General features: G+C 40.0%; 1 protein-coding gene across 3 annotated transcripts in view; it reads right to left on the bottom strand.

The window, feature by feature from the left end:
• The window catches only part of XPO6 (exportin 6), a 97021-nt gene that overhangs the window by 46206 nt on the left and 24214 nt on the right, over positions 1-26601 (bottom strand). For all 3 annotated transcript variants that reach the window (XM_024215117.2, XM_029913498.1, XM_029913499.1), the window contains exons 2-6: positions 18594-18684; positions 15984-16096; positions 11502-11699; positions 4566-4725; positions 3866-3943 (exon numbers count right to left, since the gene is read on the bottom strand). In XM_024215117.2, the coding sequence (XP_024070885.1) occupies positions 3866-3943; positions 4566-4725; positions 11502-11699; positions 15984-16096; positions 18594-18684 (640 nt within the window). The remainder of the gene's footprint in view (positions 1-3865; positions 3944-4565; positions 4726-11501; positions 11700-15983; positions 16097-18593; positions 18685-26601) is intronic.

Raw genomic sequence — 26601 nt, 5'->3', positions numbered from 1 at the left:
CTTAAACCATTCAGCAACATGCTGCTGATTCAAAGACCCCAGTATTTCCCACCAGAGGACCTAAGGTTGAAGAAGTTTCTAGGCTTGAGTGTTAGGCCTTGTCCACACTGCCACTTACAGCGCTGAAGCTTTCTTCGCTCGGGGGGATGAAACCACCCCCCCCAGCAATGCAAATGTCAGCGCTGTAAAGTGGCAGTGTAGATTGTGCTACAGCACTGGGAGCTGCACTCCAAGCACTGGGAGCTATTCCCCTCGCAGAGGTGGTTTTATTACAGCGCTGGGAGAGCTCTCCCCCAGCACTAGAGCCGCGACTACACAGCCCCGTTAAAACGCTTTAACGTAGGCTGTGTAGACATATCCCAAATATGGAAAAGGTGAAGCTACTACAGTGCATAAATGCCACTTAAACAGATTTAAGGGTTCTTTTAATGATTTCTCTGCTTTTCCTAGAAAACATGGAAACACTGCAAACTTACTAAGTTCTAAGAGTTCTGGTTGTAAATACAGCCGTTACATACCTACAGAACTTAGCTTCAGGATCCCAGCCCTTATCGTGCCTGTTTGAAAGTTTCATATCCAAGTATATAGTTAATTACATTCAAACTTATAAAAAAGAGGAAAGTGCCAAGGGCCATCTATGCTAATAGAAAATCAAAAGTTAAAGGCTCTGTATGTCTCATTAGTAAAACACAAATGCTTTATTATATGAACTGGAATTACATGTGACCTGAGAAGCTTAAGTACTTGATCTCAAGTAGTTTTAGAGATTCAAAGATTCAGGCCCAAAGGGACCAGTAAATCATCCAGTCTTGACCTCCTCTGAAGCACAGGCCATTGAACTTCATCCCGTTGTCCCTGTACTGAGCCCAATAACTTGCATTTGACTTAAGCATATCTTCCAGAAAGGCATCTGGCCTTATTTGTAGACAAGAGACAGAGAATCCACCACTCCCCCTTGGTAGTTTGTTCCAATGGTTAATACCCTGTAGTGTTAAAACTTGTGCTTTATTTCTAATTCAAAATTGGATGTTTTTCTAAAAGATCTGCTGTAGGAATTATTCTGGGAATTTCTCTGGCCTGCGTTATACAGGAGGTCAGACTAGATCATGACAATGGTCCCTTCTGACCTGGGAATATGAGTCTAGTTTGAATTTATCTGGCTTTAACTTCCAGCCACTGGTTGGATTACATCTTTCTGCGCTGGCCCTTTAGTACCTGGTATTTTCTCCCAATGGAGGTACTTGTACACTAATCACATCACTTCTCAATCTTCTTTATGATAAGCTAAACATTGAGCTCCTTCGGTCTCTCACTGAGGCATTTTCTCCAGCCCCCAAATCATTTTTCTGGTTCTTTTCTGCACCTTCTCTAATTTTCAACCTTCTTTATAAAATATGAACACCAGAACTGCACACACTATTCCAGTATCAGTCTCACCAACATCATACACACAAGTAAAGACACCTTCTTACTCCCCTGTTTATACATTCAAGGATCACCGTAGCCCTTTCTTGCCACAGTACTGCACAGGAGCTCATGGTGAATTGCTTATTCCTACGACTCCTATGGAGGTCTTTTCAGAATCACTGCTATCCAGGATACAGTCCCCATTCTATAGGCATGGTCTGCCTTCTTTGTTCTTATATGCATGGCCTTGCTTTGGCTGTACTAAAACACTGTTTTAATGGGCTTGATTTACCAAGCAATCCATGCTGCTCTGTATGAATGCCCTATCCACGTTATTTATCACTCCAATCTTTTGAGTCATTTGCTACTAGCAGTGTCAAACTAGCATTAATCAAGTGTTTTTCCAAAGACAATAATCTTGGTAAATCAACAATGCACTACAAAAATATACTAGTTGAACATTAGTGTAACGAAGGCATGCCCATATCAGTGCCAAGCTTACATACAGGGAACCAATCTAGACCAAACAATGCAGTTCACTCTTGCAATATGCTATTTTGTACTGTTTTACTTTGTTAATACTCAGATTCTTCAAATACTTAGCCTGCAACAGGGTTAAAGAATTTTTCCCTTGACAACTAGGTACCACTGTTCTTCTAGAGGAGTTTCAGATACATACACTAATATCCTAACATGTGCAGTCCCCAAAGCTGCTGCACTGTAAGTTTTAGTTCTTTCAGTTGGTTTGATAACCTTCGGAGTTACTCAGCCTAAGGAAACTTACTAGAGCAGTTTGATCACAGTGAAGTGATCTGTACCAGTTCATCAGGGTAGTTGTTCTTAATGGCAAATGAGAAGAAAAGTGAAATCTGTTCCAACGCACATCTTTAGTTTTACTACAGCGGAAGAACTGTATTAATTCACAGGATGCACTATGTGATCTAGAAGCTTTTATTGTAACTGCGTGTCAACACTAGTGTGAAGAAATAAGTCACTGTTTAGGTAGGGGAATTTCCTCTTTTCTCTACGAGACTTGACATTTTAGACAAACATCCTTAACTAGCACAAGTTTGTGAAATTTTTCTGTGGAGGGTAGAGCCAACTTCGGAGAGGTTTTTAATTTAACAGCTGAAGCTCTACTATATACAACTAGATGTGAAATTGCATCACAATATTTGTTCTTGTTTCTCAGAACAAGGGAGGAAGAAAGGGCTACGGCATCTTTAGTTGTTGCAGAAAGAAGCTGAGTTGAACTCGGACCATTTGATACATGAGACAGCAAGGAAACTGATGGCCCTCAGAACGATGGGGTGGGATTTGCTCCTGTTCAATCTCCTGGATCCACAAGCTCCCTTTCCTCCAAATTGCAAAAGCACTAACTATCTATAATACGCACATCATCTTAGTCATTTAAGCAATGTGCACGCTCCATTTTCAAAGCTAGTGAAGGGAGACAAGTATATGAATCAGCTGCAAAGCAGATGCACAGCCAAGCTCTAAAGGCAGCTACTAGTTCTAATGGTGCATGTAGTGAGAGGGGGAAGTGGGTAGAGGGTATACGTTTAATTTATCTTTTGGATATGTTACTGATATGGAGCTGAATGCCACATCTGTATTATATTAGAAGTTAAAGGTCAGACTGGATCACAGTGGTCCCTTCTGGCCTTGGAATCTATGAATCAGCTAAGATTGCAGTCTTTCCTGGCTTCCCATGCACTTACAGCTGCAATTCATAGATGAAAGCCAACACTGATGTCAGACAGTTTAGGAACTAGCTATTTTTCAACAGCCTTTCCTCCTCAGCACCACCACAACAGGAAAGGCGCTGACAGCTTAGATGCCACATGTGCAGTCTTGAATGGAAGTAGCACACTTTCAGTGGAGAGTCCCCAGCCCTGGAGATTGCTTCCTCTGCTGGTCCCATATGTGCTGGAGACAGGGGAAGGCACAAAAGGGCCTTGCCCCCAAGCCCCCATACTTTTTAAGACAGCACCACGCCCCCCACTTTTGAGAATCTGAATGTGGCAAGGACGCAACAGGTGGGAGCAGCGCTGACTGGAGTTGGGTGGTGTAACGGTAGAGCTCCTTCCCTATTGGTATAACAAAGGGGTGGCTTGGCTGAATTTGAGTGAGTGGCATTCCTACCTAGCACACGGGCTTGCAACACCAATCAAATTTGGCCCATCAAGGTTGGTTCGTCCCACCTATTTGTGCAGGCTTCCTTGTTCACCTAAATCTGGTGGACAGCACACACGTATCTTTCAGAGCACAGCACAAGGCATATCTTTCCAGTAAAACATTTGTCTGACTATGTATCACTATTTAGGAAGGAAATGTTACGACAGGAATGGATCTGCGCTATGATACTGTGGGTACCTTAGAGGTTTTGGTTTATGTCGGCAACCAAAATCTATGTCCAATATATAAAAATTAAGTATTAAATTTTAGTAATCCATACCACTTTCTCCTGAAGATGGGGATGGTGGTGGAGTGGCAGCAGTAACACTATGTTTGTCCCAGATGCTCTCTAAAATACCTGCCAAGAAAGAGGAAGAGTGCTGTGAGCCCAGCTAGGTTCGTAGACACTTCATACAGGGCTACTAGCTTTACCCCAAACTTCCTTAATTTAGGATAGCCACCTCAAGGTATATGCAATTAACCTGAGAAACCTAAGTGCATCTGAGCTAGACACTTTCAGATGTATAGGTTAGATCTTTATTCCTTTTTTACTGCAGTGACAGCACAAGAAATAAAGTATCGTCACAGGTGGTTGTGGAGATTAGAACTTGTACAGTACTTAATAAAACTTGTAGCGCTCTTCATTTATAAAGAGTTAAAGACAATGCTAAGTTCTCATGCATGCGAGTGTATCTTTATAAACAAAGATGACCAAGCACAGCTATTACAGCTACAGTGCTGTATAATCAGTGCTGTATCATCAGATTTCATCATAAGCTATTCAAGAAGCTATTTACACAGCAGAGTTAAGAGCTCAGCCAGCAGGAAGCAGTCACTACATAACTAGTGGGGTTCTTGTTTCACTGAATGATCAGCTTCACAGCTGCAAGTCTGCCAGCATTTTACATATTCACACACTGTTGCAGAAAGGGGTAGGGGACAGATATTTGTTCCAACCCTACAAGTGCAGTTATACTTACCTGTGAGAAGCCCAAGTACCGTTTGTACCTGATCCAGGAGCAGTTTGCGTAACTCTTCTTTCCGTGCCACGCTAAGGTCCTCCCTGGGGCACGCCAACTCTTCCGATGTAGTCTTCAGCATGATCAGCCCAAGAGGAGTGGTCACAGGGGACTGAATCAACTGGAAGAACAAACAAGATGTGAACAATGTCACTAGCATTTTGTTCATTGATTAAGTGTTACAGAAACCCACAAGATCAGTCTTCATGTTGACAGTTTATGGACACTCCCAAGTGTCTGGGGCCATGCTGGATCACTAAATCATTTTTTGCAGTATACTTTGGGGGAATATAACTATGGATTCTTGTTTTCCTGAAGCACCAGCTGATCATCATCATGATGTACTAATCCTAGTAGTATGGGAATCCTTGGGAGTTCAACAGAGCTTTCATGCTCACACATGTTCCCTGCTCCAACATTTTTACAAGTCAGAGTGTTTCCTCTCCCTTTGTGGAGGTCGCTCGTCATTAGGACTGCATCACAGACCACTTTAAATGACAGGCTGCTCCTGAAGTAGTTCTCTCATGGTAGGAACGTATGTCACCAGCCAAGCAACTACACCAGTGGAAATTTAGACCATAAGTAACTGCAGCCAAAATTACATCAAAAGAAACAGTAATTAAGGATCTTCTAATCTCTCCTGGCATACTCACTTCAATACTATTGTAAGTCACATTTACTTTAAAGCGGGAAGTTTCCTTTCCCCAACGTGTGAAGAAGAGAACGAAGTGGGTCCAGAGAGAGTACATTACACTACTGTACATTTCATGTTTTCAAGGTATCTAAAGCCTGGGTTAGATACCTTGAGATATTAAATTTAAATAAATTCAAGAATTGAGGAGGTGAGTGACTGGGGAAATGTGCTGAACCTCAAACTGTTTTCAAAACTTAAAGGCGCCTTTACTTCTAGCCTAGAATATCACATACCCGATATTCACTACTCTCTCTTGTAGTATAGCTAAAGAAAAGCACAATAGGGTAATCTTTGGGAGTCCCAAGTCAATCTGCTTGATGTAGTTTTTGCCCCATTTATATTAACTTGCCAGATCTGATCATAAACTAGTTTAGCATGAAATGTATTAAAACAATGTAACACTTTAAGCATGTGAAAGAGAGCCAGCGTAGATGGAACATAATGGCTACTTGGTTTTTGGAAACTCTGAGCACCCTCGTGGTAGGATTATGGCCTGTCTAACTGGACAACAGCCGGGCTGGCATATTTTTCATGTTCTAGTTTGTGTTGGTGGTAAAGATTAATGGCAGCCAACTTCCAAGTGGCTCATGATGCATCACAAGATATCACAGCAACTCCTTTTTACTCATGTGAGTTAGACTGGCATCTCACACACATGTATCGTGACATCACTGACTGGACGAAACTACTATATGGTGGATGCACACTGGTTGAAAAACTGTACGTAGAGTAGCTGGAATGCTGTCAAACTGGGAGGGCGTACATAATGGGGCTCCACAGGCGTTTGCCCTCGGTCCAGTATTCGTCAATATTTTCATTAATGACTTTAATAATGGAATGGAGAGTACGCTTATAAAGTTTACAGATGACATCAAGCTGGGAACGGTTGCAAGCACTTTGGAGGACAGGATTAGAATTCAAAACAGCCTTGACAAATTAGAGCATTGGTCTGAAATGAACACGATGAAATTCAATAAAGACAAGTGCAGTACTCTGCACTTAGGAAGGAAAAATAAAATGCACAACTACAAAATGGGGAACAGGCTAAGTAGTAGAAAAGCTGAAAAGGATCTGAGAGTTATAGTGGATCCCAAATTGAATGAGTCAAAATGTGATGCAGTTGCAAAAAAGGCTAATATTCTAGGATGTGTTAACAGGAGCGTCGTATGTAAGACACGTGAGATCGCTGTCCTGCTATACTCAGTGCGAGTGAGGCCTCAGTTCTGGACAACACATTTTTAAAAAGACGTGGACAAACTGGAGAGAGTCCAGAGAACAACAACAAAAATGATAGAAGGTTTAGAAAACCTGATCTATGAGAAAGGTTAAAAAACCAGGCATGTTTAGTATTGAGACAAGATGACTGAAGGGGGACCTGATAAAGGTCTTCAAATATGTTACAGGCTTTTATAAAGACTGTGAACAATTGTTCTCCATGTCCACTGAAGATAGAACAAGTAGTAACAGACAATCTACAGCAAGGGAGATTTTGCTTAGATATCAGAAAAAAACCCCAAAACCCCCACCTTTATAACTGAACAGGTAGTTTAGCTCTGGAACAGGCCACCAATGGAGGTTGCAAAATCTCCACCATTGGAGATTTTTACCAACAGATTAGACAAAACACCGGTCAGGGATGGTCTAGGTTACTTGGTCCTGCCCTCAGTGCAGGGGAATGGACTAGATGACCTCTCAAGGTCCCTTCCAGACCTACATGTTTATGATTAGCTCATGTAAAGGTTAACTTATTATTGTGTATCAATTCCTATTTCACAGTTGTGTGTTTAGTATAATCTGAATGGACCCTCTTCATATAACCTACGAAAAGATCAAAAGTGACAAGCTTCTTCTATTGATGAAGCTATACCAATTAACAAGAATTCAGATTTAAGCACCAACAATTTCTATGCATTTGTGTAGTTCGATACAGAAGAAAAAAGATTTCTGTGTAAGTGATACACTTCTCCATACTTCAAACATGATCTTACATTATTAGTTATCTGAAGCAAGTGTGTGGCACAGAGAAGCAGAAACTACAGGAGAAAATTTAAATGAGACATGGACTGCTTTAGTGAACTTCAAAGATGGTTTAAAATTTCTTCCCAGAATAGTTTCAGATGTTACAGTGAAGTTTATTGAAAACCAGGCATGCAACTGCTAAGCCCCAATATCCTAACATTACGTGAATTAATACTTCCACAAATATATCAAGCTTTCTATGGAAAATTGTACTATCCTTAAGTAAAATCATCTACACAGGTCTTAGTACCATTTAATACAATGTATTGCTTTTCTCCACTACTTAAGAAAAAATTCCCTGAAAAAGAAGTAGGTTAGAGACTTCTGCAGATTCCAAATATGATTTTAAGGCTTGAATGGCAGACAAAATTGGCTCAAGTAATATATCAAAAGATGAGGAAACAGTGGATAGAACAATTTATCAGCAGCTCAAAAAGCAACTAAAAGCTGTGGCTTAACACAATTGTGATGAGAACCCCTTTTGCCTTTATCACTTTTGGGTGCTTCAAAGTCTAGCATCTTTTTTTTTTTACACCTACACTTCTCTTTGAATATTTATTTTAAGGATTTGTAGTACAAACTAAAGAGAATGGGGGAGCACTCTCCATGTTCCTGAAAAAGAGAATAAGTGAGAAACAAAATAAAATATTCAAAGTGGGCTCTCTCATCACTTAGATATCCCACAATATATTGCAAAAACTAGTAGTTGTTCAGAGTGCATTTTAATTGAAACCTAGGTAAAGCCTGTTCATAAGTCACAAAAATCAAAACTCTAATTGTGGACAGCTATCTAACGTTGTTTATTCGAGATTTGGCAAGTCAGTTTCTGGAAAGGATATAGGCTGTATTTTCACCACCACAAAGGCCATTATGCAAACAGATTACTTCCATCAGCAACTGAAACCTCGTATGAAGAGTTGGTATTTCTCAATATGACAAGTAATATAAAGTACATTTGTGGTAACATGTGAGCTCTTGACTTTTAGGGGTGAGGTGCTAATTGATTTAAAGAACTGGATTGGGACTTGTCTACATGAAGAGCAGTTTGACTAAAAATGTGATTTTAAATTAATTTAGTCACATCAGTGGAAAGGACTGTGTGGACACTTCAGTTCAAATTAGGCTCATTTTGGTTTATCTTAAAATCAATTAATAAATTTTAAAATAATCCAAATAAACTACTCTTCAATCAAAATAAGGGATTGTCTACGCTTATAGTGCTGCTTCTCCTGTCGCCACAGGTACTCCGCCTTCCCAAGAGGTGGAAGCTGTCAACAGGAGAAGCCTTCCCACCAACATCACAGTATCTACACTAGGAACTTATGCCAGTACAACTATGTCTCTTGGGGTATGGATTTTCCACACCTTTGAGCGATGTAGTTATACAAACAAGTTCCTAGTGTAGACTAAGGCTGTGTCTATACTGCCACTTTCAGCGTTAAAACTTTAGTCATTCAGGGGTGTAAAAAAACACCCCGAACGACAAAAGTTTTAAGGGTGAAAAGCGCCAGTATAGACAGCGCTTTACCGCTGGGTGGTTATTTTTTATCGCCGGGAGAGCTCTCCCCTAGCGATAAAGCGTGACTACACTGCCCACGTCACAGCGCTGCTGCAGCCGCACTATAACATGGGCAGTGTAGACACACCCTAAGCCAAAGAGCGTCCACACAGAGACTTTGCACTGGTTTACTTAAGCCTGTGCAAGTTTGTGTGTACACAACACTTTAGAAATCTCATACATGATCAAGTATAACTAATCCCTTACAGTATTGTTACTTATTGACAAAGTATTTTATCAAGCCTCTATTATAAATCACTGAAAGAGTACATGTTTATACTTAGGTTTGTATTTTTCCTAAATATTACAAGGGTTAATTTAAAAACAAAAATGACCCCCAAAGTTATTTAATACATTTAGACTTAACACATGCCAGTGAAACGGACTATAAAGATACTTGAAAATTGGTGAATTGTGACTAAAGAAGTGTTGGTATAATCTAAACTATGACATTCTTACAATTATCCAAGCCTTCTCATATGGGCTGACAAAGTCTTAAAACACCAGCCACATTCAAACCAGCAACTCTGTCTATTACGGCAGGTGCTTAGATTCTACAGTGAAAAGTGTATCTACTAGCAACCTACTCTATTAGTTTTGGAGGACCAACTATAATTCAGTGATAAAGAGGTTGGAGATCCTTGTAGAAATTGAATGATTTAAGCTTTTCTTTAGCTATTAGGTGAACTATTTGTAACAGCTGAATTCAGACCTTTCATATTTGTGAAGCATCCAGACTTACATATTTGTTTGGTATTTGCAAATACACAAAACTGCTCACAAATTTCAGCCTGTGCATTGCTGGCTCCAACTATTCTGTATTTCAGCTGTGATCATCACTTAATTCACATAGTTCCTGTTCACTGACTGGATGAACAAGCCTTTATAAAACTACTGCTTCCTCAAAATCAGCTTAGATTTAGTTTTTAACTAATCTGAGCTACAGTCGTAAAATTTGCTTTGTCAACAAGTTCTGTTTGTGAAAACCCCGCAAAATGCAAGCAAGTTTCAAAACACGGTCAAAAGAAACTAAATATTTAGAAATCTCTAGAGCATTGATAAAAATTCTCACTATCCTCTCAGTTCTATTAGCCTTACTCAAAGTAAATCTTCAAAAACTACCTTTAACAGTTAATTTACAATAGTTGCTCAACATTTTCAGAATACCTACAGGATTAATCTAGATTTAATCATTTTTGGTGCACTTTAAGGTTCTGAAACAAACCCAAAAGACAATTCTTAAGGCTCCTTCAATAACTAAAGCTTATTGAGAACAGGCACCGCTATTAGCCAGGATGGGCAGGGATGCAAAACCATGCTCTGAAGTATCCCTAGCCTCTGTTTGCCAGAAGCTGGGAATGGGCGACAGGGGATGGATCACTTGATGATTACCTGTTCTGTTAATTCACTCTGAAACACATGACATTGGCCACGGTCAGAAGACAGGATACTGGGCTAGATGGATCATTGGTCTGACCCAGTATGGCCATTCTTATGTTCTTATATAGGCTTGAATTTCACATTTACACTAAGGCTCCTTGACATCATTCTGGCAATGGAAAGGGGCCTAAAAGTGGATGTAAAGGGATCTTAGTGTAACTCAGAATCAGCCACTCTAGGCTACCAAATCCCTCTCCCTATTTTCCCAACAGAATCAATATGGCAACAGGGGCTGTTGCCAAAAGTCACGAGGGATGCACTGAATTACATCATATTCCAGTTTTTTGTAGTTTTATGTGGAACATGAGGTCCCAGTGGGATGCAGTGGCCGAGAGAGCTAATGTGATCCTGGGATGCATGAACAGGGGAATCTCAAATAGGTGTAGAGAGGTTATTTTACCTCTATATTTAGTACACGTGTGACTGCTGCTGGAATTATGTCCAGTTCTGCTGTCCGCAATTCAATAAGGATGCTGATAAATTGGAGAGGGTTAAGAGAAGAGCCATGGGAATGATCAAAGGATTAGAAAACATGCTTTTTAGTGATAGATTAGACTCAAGGAGTTCATTTAGCTTAACAAATAGAAGATTAAGGGGTAACTTAATCACAGTCTATAAGTACTACATGGGAAACAAATATTTAATAATAGGCTCTTTAATCTCGAAGAGAAAGGTCTAACATGATCCAATAGCTGGAAGTTGAAGCTAGACAAATTCAGACTGGAAATAAGGCATACATTTTTAACAGTAAGCATAGTTAACCATTGGAACAATTTACCAAAGGTCGTGGTGGATTCTCCATCACTGACAATTTTTAAATCAGGATTGGATGTTTTTTATAAAAAGAATTACTTTGGGGAAGTTCTATGGCCTGTGTCATACAGGATGTCAGACTGGATGGTCACAATGGTCCCCTTCTGGTCTTGGAATCTAGGAATTTATGCAGGAGACTAATGGCTGACTATTTGTCAAAGTAAGGGAGGTGGGAATGAAAAGCAATTTTACTTCCTCTTCATTTTTCTTTTGGAGAAAGCTGATCAATGAATAAATTCATAAGATATTTAAAGGTTTTACTCAACCACCCCATCTTCCCATTAAAGGTAGCCTTTAATTTAGACAAAAGTGTTCCATGAAGTGGCACCGAAGATTTCCTGACTTCATCACAGTTTCCCAAAGACATCCTTACCTGTAAGATGTTTGTGAAGAAGTCATGGTAGAACATAGGCCAGTCTTGTCGGCCAATGTCCACAATGACTTTGCAGAGCTTGTTCCTGATAAAATAAGGCAGTGTTTTGTGGTGAGCTAGGAGGAGTTTGGGCAGGCAGCTGCGGATCTCCATTTTATCTTGAGATGGGACCCCAAGCCACATCTTATTGATCAGGTTCTGAAAGAGAGGCACACCCTGATTTAGCAGATCTTAAAAGGCACAAAGAACTGGTTTTAGTGCAACATTACAATCAGTGGTTAGACACTATGTCTGGAGAACCAGATGGAGGAGCAGACATTTGTTATCAGGCAAGTAGCTTTGGGAAAAATTTAGCATTTCAATACATTTCATTTGCAGAGTTTTACAACAACAAGTTTGTTATCCTCAACTAGTGCATGGGTGAAAAACTACCCTTGATCAGTAAAGTGAAGCAGTCGCAAGTATTGCTACTTTAATTTACTGCCCAAACCAGATAACTATTAGGTAAGCGTTGGGTCAGATGTGATAGAATGGCCAAAGTAATTAGAATCTAGAGCACAAGAACTTAAACTGGGCCTTGACAGTGATTCTGTGTGGCCCTGGGCACATCTACAGATAAAGAAACTGAGGCCAGGTCTACACTACCGCGGTAGTTCGACGGCTGGCAATCGAACTTCCGGGTTCGATTTATCGCGTCTGGTCTGGACGCGATAAATCGATCCCGGAAGTGCTCGCCGTCGACTGCGGTACTCCAACTCAGCGAGAGGAGTACCGCGGAGTCGACGGGGGAGCCTGCCTGCCGCGTGTGGACCGCGTCTGAACCGCGGTAAGTTCGAACTAAGGTATGTCGACTTCAGCTACGTTATTCACGTAGCTGAAGTTGCGTACCTTAGATCGAATTGGGGTGTTAGTGTAGACCAGGCCTCAGGTAGGAGTAGTGGGATAGGTCCCTCACAGAACTGGAGGATATATTGCTTAATGTTTGTAAAGTGCTTTGAATGTAAGCAGCATTATGTGTTAAATAGAATACAGGGAACTCTAAAAGTAGACAAGTTGATTATTTTAAGAGAAGCTCAAAGACCAAATGTCAAATTTATGGAGTTCTTCCCTTTTCATATGCTGCTTCACATCACAATACACTAACAATTTTCTGTCTTGAGAAATATAGGCAATTTCCATTATCCTAGTATCATTTTTTCTACTAGAATGGCTTGAATGAATCAGTGTTTTTATGAACCTGTAAAACAGTCACTGGTTGGTGGGTCTCAGTATAAACAATTCAGGCTGGAGCAGGCCTGATTTTTGCATATAAAGTCTCAGTGCCCTCTTAACTCTGGGACAACTAGGTTTCCTCTTTTAAGAAGGGAAACATGGTAGTAAATAGAGAATCATCATAACTCCTTCAAGGCAGAATGAGAAGCAAGTGCTGCTTTGGATGAAATGTGGGCCTCCTGAAGTTTTTAAATCTAGAAAGTCCAAGCTAATAGACCTTTAATGGAAGAGTGCTAACTTTAGTAAAGGAATTTTCACTCACTTAATGGCAAAAATCCATAAGAAGGCAGAGTTATGAAGTATTTTTCCTGCAATGCTGAAGCCCCATTTAGAACTCTAGAACGTTAGTGGCTGAGCCTGTTAAGTAGATGTTTGAGGATAATAGATTCAGGAAGCCTGCTTCTGAGGCAATAGCTCTACCCAGTTTCAAGCACATGACAGGCAGAAATTAAAGACAAATAGCTTATATAGTCAGGAGGATCATTATAAAAGCTGAGAAGCTTTACTCGTGGCATGACAAAGCCAATTCATAGTATTCAGGCTTCGGTGCAATTTAGACTTGAAGGTCAAAATTTTATGATAGGGAGCCAATGTCCAGAGCTACAGGTTAACAGTGACAAAGGAACTGCTTATAGGAAGAATACAGGGCACTGACAAAACCCACAACACAGAGGACCCTCACAAAAAGTCTGTATTAAGAATAATTCCAGAAGGGTACTGTGTATACATGACATTTCTCCCATGTAAATGAGATTTTAAAGTGGTAGCTTCCTCTACCCACCCAATGTCTTTGGTAACAAGTTCCCCTTTCCCAGAAGATCAACTAGCAACTTCCATTTGAAAGGAGAGAAGAGTGGAGAGGGGGGAGAGGATGAAGGATTTTCATTAAAACTCTGCTGTTATTTTTCCACTTCTTCCAGAAAATATCAGCCCTCATAAACCTCCTGGAATAAGTTTTAGGTTTACTGTCCTGTTTTTGCTGATAAATTCACTGTTCCCATATAACTGATCAAACAGTACTAAGATAGCTGGAATTAATTTTAGAAATTCCAGGTTCTAAATAAAGAGATCTGAATCTCTAAGCTGGAGTTTATTTTCTTAGTGTTTATGCACTGGACAGTGATTTCTTTGTTCTACTAGGCTCTGGACAATTATTTTTCAGAGCTAAATTTTTCAGTGAGGCAGAAAGGGGCAGGAATCAAGCTAGGTTGCCAAACCCATGAAAATAATTCAAATTGCTGGAATATGTAGCTCCATAAAATTCCTCTTTAGACAATAGTGTGGTCCCCTATTATTTTTGTCTTAGTTTGGTTAGGGTGCTGGACTGGGACATGGGAGACTCTGGTTCAATGCCCAGTTCTACCACAGACTTCATGCAGGAAGCAAGTTGCTCTGGCTCTGTAAAAAAGGCATAATAGCACTTCCCTACTTCACCGTGGAATTGTGAGGATAAATACATTAAATATTGTGAAGTGCTCACTATACTATGGTAATGAAAGGCATATAAGTACTTAAGATAGATCACCCACTAATGGCAGTTGGTCAGCAAGTCAGCACTAAGCCCAGTTTCTGAGCATGGCCCAGTCTGCTTTATCCCGATGGCTTATAACTTTTGTACATGTCCAAATTTCCAGATTTTCTCCTCCATCGCAAGGCTCACAATTGCCATGGAGCAAAGGTTTGTCCCATAAAGTAACAGTTGCAAGTTAGTGTGCAGCTTTCAGCCCCACTGCTCAATTATTTTTGTTTGATGTCTTTAGTAGGTCTTATGTGTGTCCTTATACCTTCTGGAAACATCTGGAATTGCTACACGTCTGACATCACCAGAATAGCTTGCTTATTTATCTGGGTAGCTGTTTTGAGGGGAACTTTGAATGCACCCCTAGTGTGCTTCATTTTCTTAGCACTTTTTTTTCCTGACAGAAACTTAGTAAAGTCCACCACCAGCAAGAGTTGTAAGGGAGTTTCTTTTTAATCACAGTAAAGTCTTATGGTATGGTTGCCCTAAGTGGTTTGTCCACAATTATGTCAGTAGAAGCCAGTGGGGTACTATTCCTTTGCCTACTGATGAGCAGTTGTTACTCTGAGCTGTGTCAACCATCCCCTGTTGCATTTCCTGGGATCAGGCACAGAGCATGAATGATCAACACAGCTAAGAATGTGACACAGATGAGCAAGACAAAAATGTTTTAAGTGAATTAATGTAAAGCATGTCATTGACTATGGCATTGCAATGCAATAAATAGGTTCTTTGCACTACTATTTTAGAGAGGATCTAAAAGTAATGAGGGGGAGGGATAGCTCAGTGGTTTGAGCATTGGCCTGCTAAACCCAGGGTTGTGAGTTCAATCCTTGAGGGGGCCACTTAGGGATCTGGGGCAAAATCAGTACTTGGTCCTGCTAGTGAAGGCAGGGGGCTGGACTCGATGACCTTTCAAGGTCCCTTCCAGTTCTAGGAGATAGGATATCTCCATTAATTTATTTTTAAATTTATTTAATTTAATAATATGGTAGAACAAGACACTTCACATGCTTACTGATACATCAGTTGATTGTATTCTGTGAACAGTTAACATCAGATTTTTACACACACGTCAGTGTTTGGGTTTTTAAACTTTCACTTAGTTCTCTTTCATAGCTAGGTAACAAGCGGGATGTGGTCTTCCAGCAGAGTGATATTAATTCTTAGCTCATTCTGCTTTGCCTATGAATTAGTCAGTCAACCAGATCTTTTAGATTCCATAAAATAAAAGGAATTTTGTCGTACCCTTTATGCTAGTTTGTGGTATCTAGCTATACATAACTGAGTTAGCATTTCTGATCTGTAAAGGATATGAAGGATCTATTCTGTGATGGATCCATCCATAATTCTGTGAATTATATCAAAATCTAAGACAGCGTCCTAAATTCTAGACAATTCCTATCTGAAGTCAGCAATAAGCAACTTTCTCAATCTGTACACAAGGATTCATATTCGATTTTATTCCCTCTCAAACTGCACTTTAAAAAATTCCCCTTACAAGAGAACTATAAAAGCAAGCCATGTCCATGTGCACTTCAGGTGGTTCTCACTTTAATCTTAAAAACCTTATAATTAGTATGAACTATTCCAAACACAAATCACACCAAAGAAGAGTTAATACAGAAGAATCCACTAATCAGGCAATAATGGTGTTCTGGATAAGTTTACCCTTTTTTCTTATGTCTCACCTCAAACACTGTCAAACTGTACATCATTACGTAGTCGTTTCTTGTGCTTGACAGGAAATAGAGGCAGAATCTCCAGGCGCCTATCTGCTGGGCAAAGTTATTCAGAAGCTCCTCTGGGAAAATCAAGTATCAACAAAACACGTGCATTAATATTCATAAGCTGTCTTCAGACCCAAGACAATATTTGTTTCCATAGCACCATAGATCTGAATGGAACTTCAGATATTTTTCAAATCTTATTTATCAACTAACAGTTTAATAATGCTCAGACAACCTGAGCTACTTCAAAAGCAGCTACAAAACCTACCTATAACCTTCAATGCAACCAAAATGACTAGGTGCATAGTATCAGAATTTGTTGTGTATGATTTTAACATTCCCAAAAGCATAATGTAACAAGAGATTTGGGTTAGATTAGCTGGATACTAATGGAACCTTTAGATCCACAGCGCACATCTCTGCCACCTAAGATAACAGACACGGATAGCAGTAGGATGAGGTAGCAGCAGTAGGTTATCATACTCTATGTGGACCAGCCACTAGAGCGAGATTATCTACTTTGCCATGGGTCTTTACAGATAATTCCTTTGCTGTCAGCAACACTTGGATTCAGGAATCTTGGTTTCAGTTGCAGGTTCTGTAGAAGAATGTGCTCTGGGGGGGCACATATTTTTCTACCTGTGTTCTCCAACCTGTTCCTTTCCATCACTTCTGGCTTCTTGTCCAAGACCTCCTGCCCCCAGCACCACTACCACCAACTCCTTTGTTCCAGTCTCCTTTCCTTGCCCAGCCAGTTCCAGTATATTCCCAAACCCTCTTCCCAGTCTTTCCTCCACCTCAGACTCCTTGTCTCTTGTCCCCTCTGCATTGTAGTCAGACAGCTTTCTCCTTTGCTATGCTGCCTGGGAGTCAGGAGAAGGGGCAGAGAGGGGAATAGGAGCACTGAGACCACAGGAGAGTGTTTCCCTGCTCTCAACTCCAGTGCCTAGTGCTATCGCAGCTCACAGCACCCAGGAGCAGCAATTGCAGGAAAAGTCCTCCTCAGCCTCAGGGTTGAACAATCAATGCAGAAGGAATCTTCTGAATTTAGCATCCCTGTTTTCAGATATTGAACTGTTTTTTGCTCAAATTTTCAAAAAAGAAAATCTGAGGCAGACACCTAGCTTGCAAAATTTCAACTCGAATAGCTAAAGTTTGGCAAAGTTCTGAGCAACTGAAAACTGCACCTTATAATGGGAAGTGTCAGGCAACCTTAACGATAGCCAGTGCTACCAGCTCTGCCTCTAACAAATAAGAAAAACAAATGGCAAAAGTTGGGATATTGGTCCACTGTGAAACAGACTGGGTAGAATTTAAGGGTTTGTCTACAGGAGCAGTTTGCGGCAAGCTGGGGTGTGAATTTATCTTGCACTAGCCAGCCACAGACTGACTGTCCATGTGGACACTGCTGACAAGCATTAACAGTTTAATGAGTTTTCACCTAATCCCATTTCAAAGACTACATGAGTTTGTTAATGCATGTCAGTAGGGCCTACACGGACAGTCATTCTGTGGCAGGCTAGCACGGGATAGTTTCACAGCCGAGCTTGCCACAAAACTAAAATGTCCACGTAGACACGTATTGCCCTAATACTGACATTCTGCCGTAAAGTTTTTTTCATTTTGCTAATTGTTCTTAGATCTACATATACCTCTTATGTGGAGCATTATAATCCCCCGTCTTTTACAAATTTCTCTCAAATGCTCAGAGAGATTCTGTTTCTAGGATGACCACATCCAATTACTCTTTTTGTAAAAGTTTGGCCTTGGGGAAAAGCTGCATGGGTTTGTGTTCTACAAGTTGATCAAACCCAAAAGTATGCCAACAGTCTTCTTTCCTCCAGTGACTGCGTGTCTAGGGGAAGAAAGAGTCAATATCACCCTTTTTAGCCAGATGGTGAAATTTCAGGTAAAGACAGCGTGCATACATGCTGAGAATATATTTTCAAGTATAGTGAACCTGGAGGGAATACAGGCTACATTACTGAAGTCTCAGAGGTTATAAATCCATAGCCTGTCCTTGTAGAAAGGAACCAGAAGACTGTGTAATCCCCTCATTTTTTAGTGTATTGCAGGCCTGATTCATCCATCCTGCTGCTGGTTGCATATTATGCAAGTTATTTCTACTGGTCTTCATAAGCATGGATCTGCTCAGATCCACCAGTATGGAACACAAATATATTTCCACCTGCCATTTTGCACTACCAAGAACCTACCCCAAATGTGTCAGTGTGGGTAATGTAGGAGAGCAGATCCAAAAGAGGAGGCATACATCTTCCTCATTCCCCTCATAGTACAGAAAAAGCTTCATGCATTTGCTCCATCACTTGTCACACAGCAGTCTCCTTCACAGGCTCTTCATGGAGCGCAACAGTTTGTAGGCAGAGAAGTAGGTACCCACCCTCACAACTAGCTAAGTTTCCATCAGCCTGGGAAACAAGTTCCTTTCTCACCATTTCCACCTTCAACAGACAACCGAACTATGGAGTTTTCTGCTGCTGTGGCTTGGAGATCACATACCTAACCCAAAAAATGTTGTTGAGGGAAGTAAAAGGGATTGTCTGAACTTACCTATCTCACGTTTCCGTTCATTGGTTGTACAATTGTGGAAAAACTCTGTCATTAGACTCTCCAAAGCGCGCAGGGAGGCCTCTTCTGATGCCTGACAATGAAATTTAAAGGAAAAGTAGGTCAGAAAGTGCCTCTGGTTTACATTCAATTGTAAGTAAAGTTTATTTCCTTATAAGACAAAGTGCTAAGGGGTCCATATAATGCATGCTGGATGAACAGGCTCATCAACCAAACAAAAGAGCAGCATGTTACAGGGTGAAATTTAATATGAAGTTCACAAACTGTAGAAAGAAGTCAACAGCTACTAACAGAATATGACCAGGATGAGTAAAAAGCCTCAGAAGTTATTTTAAAGTCTCATTTGTTCAGTCAAGCTTGTTAATGAGAGCAACGCTTTATAAAGCAAGTTCCCCTCCCTTCTAATTACAGACACTTGTTCTCATTACAAATGTTAGTTCATCCATTGGAATAATTCTTACATGAACACCAGCTTCAGATTAACGGACTTCAGAAATTCAGAGGCATCAAGGCATAGCAAACTGAACAAAAAAGACTAGATGCTAAAAGTCCTGAACTCTATTCCCACCCCTGGCTCAACGGGTGGCCATGGTCAGTTTGCCACCTCTTTGCTTCAGTCTGCTCTGCTCATCTGTATATAAAAAAAAAAAAAAAAAAAAAAAAAAGAAGGGGGGGCCACCAACGTACTCCACTTGGCGCAGGGAAATGGGGGAATTTAAAGGATTAATGTTCGTACAGAGCTTTGACGACTGAGTGCTATACAAATGCTTAATAATTTGATTCAGGGAGGATGAGTTGCCTAATCTCTTTTCCTTTTTTGCCAGCTGCAGCTTGGTTTTTAGGAGATCTCAAAGACACTGACTCAATATGGAGCAGTTACAAGGTAGCTACAGCTTTATTTCTCCCGAGGGCCACCTGTAATAAATGGGACTAATTCATTTGTTTCACAGTGTTTGGAGATGGAATGATTATGTTGAGCCAGAGTTAGGACGACTCTTGACCCAATCAGTATGGAGGCACGTGCTTGACCTTCTCATCTAACTCTTATAATGGATATCCCTCGTCAGTTTTATCACTAATGGTTTTGTTATGGAAGAGACACGCCATTCGTCATTTCTCCAATATTTTCAGCTAACGCATTGCTCTTTCACTAATAAGAGCACAGACTTAAGCCCAGACCTTCCTCGGGACTATACAAAGGGTAGTGGCGCAGGCAGACATCTACTGTTCAGTCCTATGTCAGGCACAAAAAAAATTACATATAAACCAAGGCTTTGCCTACACTGCCAATTGAACGACAAAACTTTTGTTATTCACAGGTGCTTAAAAAAGCCTCCCCCTGGCAAAAGTTTTGCCACAGCAAGTGGCAGTGTAAATGGCTCGTTGTGGGCAGCAGCGCTCTCCTGTCAACATGAACCCCACTCATAGGTGGTGGAAGTATTTTGTTGGCAAAAGTGCCGACCATCAGCGTTTACATTGCCTGACTTTTAGCAACATGGCTCTGTTGCTAAAAGCTGTGTAGTGTAGACAAAGCCTTAGGCAGACTAGCACTGTGACAGGTAGTCTTCTGGGAGAAGATCAGTCTACACCACCTACAGAAGCAGTATGAATTTCTCTACTGCTAAAGCCCAATTCCACATGCTCCACACAAGGCATCCAGTTTTTCTAGCGTTCCACTGCAGAACCAAGTTGGAGAGGATACTTCTAAGCTTTCCCATCCCCATATTAAATTGGATTTAGATTTACACACACTATGAGAACCAATAATTTAATAAGAGATTAAGAAAAATACAGCTGTTCTCCTAGCAACTGATAATGGATGCTTAGTAAGACTTAGCATTCTACTGCTAAACAGAAAATACACATTTTCCTGTTGTCCTTCCTCCATGTATCTCAAAAATCAGATGCTCCATAGAAAAAGCCACTTGTGATTGTGAAAGCCATCCTGATAGTGAAAAATGATATTTAAAAACTTAAACACAATCAATCAAGCTGTAGGTCACATTTCCATTTTAAGCAACTCCACAGGCCATTATTTTTTTTAAAATCCATATAGATTTGCTTCTTTGCAAAAAGGTTGCATGCACAATAAACTTAATCTTCAAGTTGTTCCTTCCAACTGCTACCCCACTTTTTCCATCTGTCTCCCCTTACTAGATTACAGCAGCAATAATTATGCATAAAGCAGGGTTGATAAAAATCAATGATTAAAATATGGATTTTTTTTAATAAAATGCTTTTTGAGGAAAAACCTATCTAAAGATAGTTTTAATTAAGATACATTATAGCTCAAAGATATCTCATCATGGAATAGGGATTATAAATTCGAATTCTATAGTATGAGACAATATTAATGAAATGTTTAAGAAAAGTTTTGTAAATGAGTTCCAATAGTTCATGGATTAGGGTCTCAATCTTATGGGGTTCTAGGGGCTTCTGTATATAGATTATTTAGGTTAATCTTTCTATCTACCCAATGGGACTCAGTGCTCAGTCTAGAAGATACTATCAGAGATGCTTAGTTTTGCAGTTCTCAAACTGTGGATTTGTGTCTCCAGAGATAAACATGCTTGTTAACAGCAAAAATGTTTTTAAATAAATAAATAAATATAGAGATGAGAAATAACAGATCTCAACCCTATTGTCCCTCTGCAAATTTATGTACAGAGTCAATCCCTTAATTCTCTCTAAAAGTGCAAAATTTCAAAAAGTTCAATGAATAGAAGATTGTTGCTGGCGGAATAGATCGGGACAAGGAGAAGAAGTCTGGAGAAAAATGTGAGAAGGGAGGGACAGGCAGTAAAAACAAAAGTGAAACTGTTTGAGCAGCATATTCCAGAAGTCTTGAAGTCTGAGTGTAGCTTTTGTCTTAGAAGTCTTGAGGTCTGACTTATTTTGTTTAGAAGAATCCATCCTCAACATACAGGATTCTGAAGACTATCCACCTTCAAGATCACCATCATTTTCTATAGTTTCAGACACCAATGATAGTGCTTCAGTCACATCATGTATGTCACATAGCCACAGTATATCAGCTGTAGCAAAAAGGAAAAAAAATCTCCACCATCAGAAACAACCATATATAAGTTTGTGATAAGAACCAGCAGATTACAAAAAAAGGTAACTGATGAAAGAATTGCCCGGTTTGTTTATGCAACAAAAACTCTCCTTTCCGTATGATTGAGAACCCACACTTCATTAACATGGCTCAGTCATTAAGACCAGGATACAGTCCACCCAACAGAGCAGATGTCGCAGGCAAATTGCTGGATAAAGTGTATGAAAGAGAAATTGAGCAGTGTGCAAAAGGTCTAGAGGGTAAAATTGTTAACCTGAGTCTTGATGGGTGGAGCAATGTCCACAATGATCCTGTTGTATGTGCTTGTGTGACAACAGAAGAAGGGAATGTCTTCCTTACAGAAACAATTGATACATCAGGAAATGCACACACAGAATACTTACAAGAAGTAGCAGTATAAGCTATAAAACTATGGAGAAAAATATATATCAAATGTCTAGTACGCAGCTTGGTCACAGACAAAGCTGCAAATGTATCCAAGATGAGAAGAAATTTAGAAGAGAGCCCCAAGCTAGTAACATACGGTTGTAGTGCTCATTTGATGCACCTCCTAGCCAAAGACTTCAGTGTTCCAGAAACAAAGGCGAATGTTGTTGAAATTGCAAAATACTTCCGTAACAACCACTTTGCAGCAGCTGCACTGAAAAAAATGGGAGGAACCAAGCTAACTTTCCCACAAGGCGTGCGCTGGAACGCAGTAGTGGATTGTTTTGAGCACTATATCAAGAACTGGCCTAATCTGATAACAGTTTGTGATCAAAATTGTGAAAAAATAGATGGCACTGTCACAGCCAAAGTTCCCAACATTGGGCTTAAGAGAAATGTTGAACACATCCAGAGTACCCTGAAGCCTATTTCTGTAGCCTTGAACAAAATGCAGGGAAATAGCTGTTTTATTGCTGACGCTGTTGAAATTTGGAAGGAACTGAGTGAGATCTTAAAAAGAGAAATATGCAATGACAGAATTAAATTACAAGCATTAAAAAAACGAATGGACAAGCACCATCTCCAGCTCATTTTCTCACAAATATTCTAAATACTCGGTACCAGGGTCAAACCTTAACTGCTGAAGAGGACGAGTTGGCTATGACATGGACATCCAGCAATCATCCCTCCATAATGCCAACTATAATAAACTTCAGAGCTAAGGGTAAACCATTCAAGAAATATATGTTTGTTGATGTTTTAAAGAAAGTCATACCAGTGAACTGGTGGAAGTCACTTAAGCACTTGGATTCAGAGACTGTTGAAGTGATAATCTCACTTTTAACAGCAGTAGCTTCTTCTGCCAGTGTAGAAAGAATTTTTTCCTTTGGACTAATTCATTCCAAATTGAGAAATTGTTTGGGACCTGAAAAAGCAGGAAAGCTTGTTTTTCTTTTCCAGATTACAAACAAGCAGGAAAATGAAAGTGAAGATGACTGAGTTAGCTGCAGAAGCCAATATTTTAAGTTTCTCATGTTGACCTGGCTGACATAGTCGATTAAAAAAAAAAAATACTTCATTTAACTATTTTAAACAATTTTAACAAACAAACCTGATTTTAAAAAACTTGAATGTTTAACTAAATTCAAAAATTCATATGCTTGAATTGTTAAAATATTATATGTTTGCTGTTGAAGAAAAAAATCTAGAACACATAACGTTGTTGTTTTAGTTAAATAAAACAGTTTAAATGTCTGTCTGGTGATGTTCTCCTCCTAATACAGCATGGCAAGAAAATCCTCCAAATATTAATGATTAACCTGTTGAATTGGAGATAGTTCACCTCCCAATAGCTTCATTTACATTTACCTTTACCTTTTACCATTTACCTTTGGTAAATGAAATAACCAAATTATTCATTTTCTGATATAGCTGTAAAACTAATCTGAAAAGTTTTCAAAATAAATCACTTAAAAAAATGTATAGTATGTACCTTTTAAAAATGAAACCTACATCTATCTCTGAGTTGTGAAGAATATGTATTAAGGTTAACACAACCAACAAGAATGCACTTTTATGTAGAAATCCATGATTAAATTGAGTCTTCCTGACTAGTGATTTAAATCATGATTTAAATTAAATCAAATCCACCCTGTCAAAGTCTCAGTCTGAGGATTCAATTTTTTAAAAATTCCAAAATAATCAAAGTTAATTATAGAATATATCCACAATAACATTTCCACACATTCCTTTCTCTCTGTAGAGTGGAGTGCATACTGTTATATTCTTTCCTACCCCACATGCTACTCGATTAGATTTAAATGTACAAATTCAGCAGTTTAGCGTACACTCTTGCAATTCAGTCCCTTGCTGCTGAAGGGCAAACTTTACATCTCAATATCTACTTCAGATGTCAAATAGGGAAGAATGAATTGTGAGTTGTCAAACTTTGACCACAGCAATATGAAGCAGCCAATTTCCTCCACAGCAGAAGTGTTTTTCTTCCTATCCCACTGAAGAAAGGCCTCTCACAAGAAGATTACACAGCAGCCACACACACACACCAGGAGCATCAGGACTTGCCTTGTTTTGGTACAATCAATTCTATGCTTTTCAAGCTTCTTGATAGCTCTTCCTATCTGAAGAATTGTTGATGCACAATGGACAATTTAAGAAAACAAATGCTTAAAGTTAAGCTCCTAGTCACATGATTTTTTTAAAAAAGGTACTGAGGACTTGGCAGCTTATCCAATGACTAATGGGAGATACTGGGCACTTTGCATTTTTGAAAGTCAGTTCACATATTCAACAGCCTAACCCTCTGCCCCCCCCCTTTTTCCCCCCTTCTTTAAATCTCAATCTATGCCTTCATTATAAAAAAACCTGAAGAATACAAAACAGATTTAGTGTTAACATTTGTTTTGAGAAAGTCATGGATGGGATTGCTAAAACTACCTATCTATGTATTCATCATGTGGCCAGTTGCTATAGGATATGGGTACTCTATGCATAGGTTTGAAAGAGTACAGGACAAACTAGGAACAAACAATGCAGTATCCCCCTCAAATCTTCCCTTCCTGAGAGTGCCACACACTGGAAAACACAACTAACACTGGACAACAGGGCTCCCCAGAACTGCATTTTATGGAAAGCCTGAACAAATATTTATTTCAAAGCATGCTCTAAAGTTACTCAGACTAAGGGCTGGTCTACACCCAGCCGCTAGTTCGGCGGCTGGGGATCGAAGTTCTGGGTTCGACTTATCGCGTCTGGTCTGGACGCGATAAGTCGAACCAGGAAGTGCTCGCCGTCTACTGCGGTACTCCAGCTCGGCGAGAGGAGTACCGCGGAGTCGACGGGGAGCCTGCCTGCCGCGTGTGGACCGCGTCTGAACCGCGGTAAGTTCGAACTAAGGTATGTCGACTTCAGCTACGTTATTCACGTAGCTGAAGTTGCGTACCTTAGTTCGACTTGGGGGGTTAGTGTAGACCAGGCCTTAGATAGATTTGGCACAGAAGAAAACAAGGAGATCCCCCCCCCCCAGTGTGACTGTTATGCTCCCAAGCTTGCAAGATACACAGAGCTCAAAGTTTCTACCAAAAGAAGGTGGCATGGCAGAAATGGCCTAAGTTAACTGGAACCTAGTCCATTAAGGGACAGAAACTAGCACCCTGAATTTCCCCAGAAGTGAGCTGTCAGTAGGTAGACAGTACAAGTGCAATAAACTCTTGCCAGCCAGGTCTACTCACATGGGCAGCAGTATTCTGCATTTGTTAATGTTTCTGGGTAGCTTTCAAGGTTAGCTCCACATAGTGTGCTGCAATGATTTCACTGGTCTACAATTTTTGAGAAGTCGTCTGCTTCAGAGATAAAATGTGCTATTTATTATGTATTTTGATGTGCTGAATTCAAATATGACAATTAAAACAACTGATGGCTACTGTTTCTAAGATATTTAAGTTTTTACATTTTATGTCTATGTATATTGTGTAGATAGTAGAGTTTTAATCATAAATTGTAAACCTAGGTCTTTTCATGTGTTTATGGTTGCTTTACATGATATTTCACCTTTCCTGTTTATGTAACACTTTAAAAATCAGCAAAAGGGTTATATAAATAAAATTTATTATGAAACATAAGGCAAAAAACTATTATGTACATAGTTTAGTCCTATTCAGTGTCTACTCGGCGCTTCTTGACTTGTCTCTTGTATTCATTAAATGGAGCATCTCTTGTCACTGTCCAGCAATAGTCTGCAAGCATTGATGGGCTCCATTTGCCCTGATAGCGTTTCTCCATTGTTGCAATGTCCTGGTGAAATCGCTCGCCGTGCTCGTCGCTCACTGCTCCGCAGTTCGGTGGAAAAAAATCTAGATGAGAGTGCAAAAAATGTATCTTTAGTGACATGTTGCAACCAAGGCTTTTGTATGCCTCGAGGAGGTTTTTCACCAACAACCTGTAGTTGTCTGCCTTGTTGTTTCCGAGAAAATTTATTGCCACTAACTGGAAGGCTTTCCATGCCGTCTTTTCCTTGCCACGCAGTGCATGGTCAAATGCATCATCTCGAAGAAGTTCACGAATCTGAGGATCAACAAAGACACCTTCCTTTATCTTAGCTTCACTTAACCTTGGAAATTTTCCACGGAGATACTTGAAAGCTGCTTGTGTTTTGTCAATGGCCTTGACAAAGTTCTTCATCAGCCCCAGCTTGATGTGTAAGGGTGGTAACAAAATCTTCCTTGATTCAACAAGTGGTGGATGCTGAACACTTTTCCTCCCAGGCTCCAATGACTGTCGGAGTGGCCAATCTTTCTTGATGTAGTGGGAATCTCTTGCACGACTATCCCATTCGCAGAGAAAACAGCAATACTTTGTGTATCCAGTCTGCAGACCAAGCAAGAGAGCAACAACCTTCAAATCGCCACAAAGCTGCCACTGATGTTGGTCATAGTTTATGCACCTCAAAAGTTGTTTCATGTTGTCATA

This window comes from Terrapene carolina, unplaced genomic scaffold, assembly GCF_002925995.2.
Source record: "Terrapene carolina triunguis isolate 2854851 unplaced genomic scaffold, T_m_triunguis-2.0 Scaffold695, whole genome shotgun sequence".
NCBI classification, from domain to species: Eukaryota; Metazoa; Chordata; order Testudines; family Emydidae; genus Terrapene; species Terrapene triunguis.
Note: the sequence above shows the minus strand (reverse complement) of the source record. Positions and strands in the feature narration are given on the sequence as shown.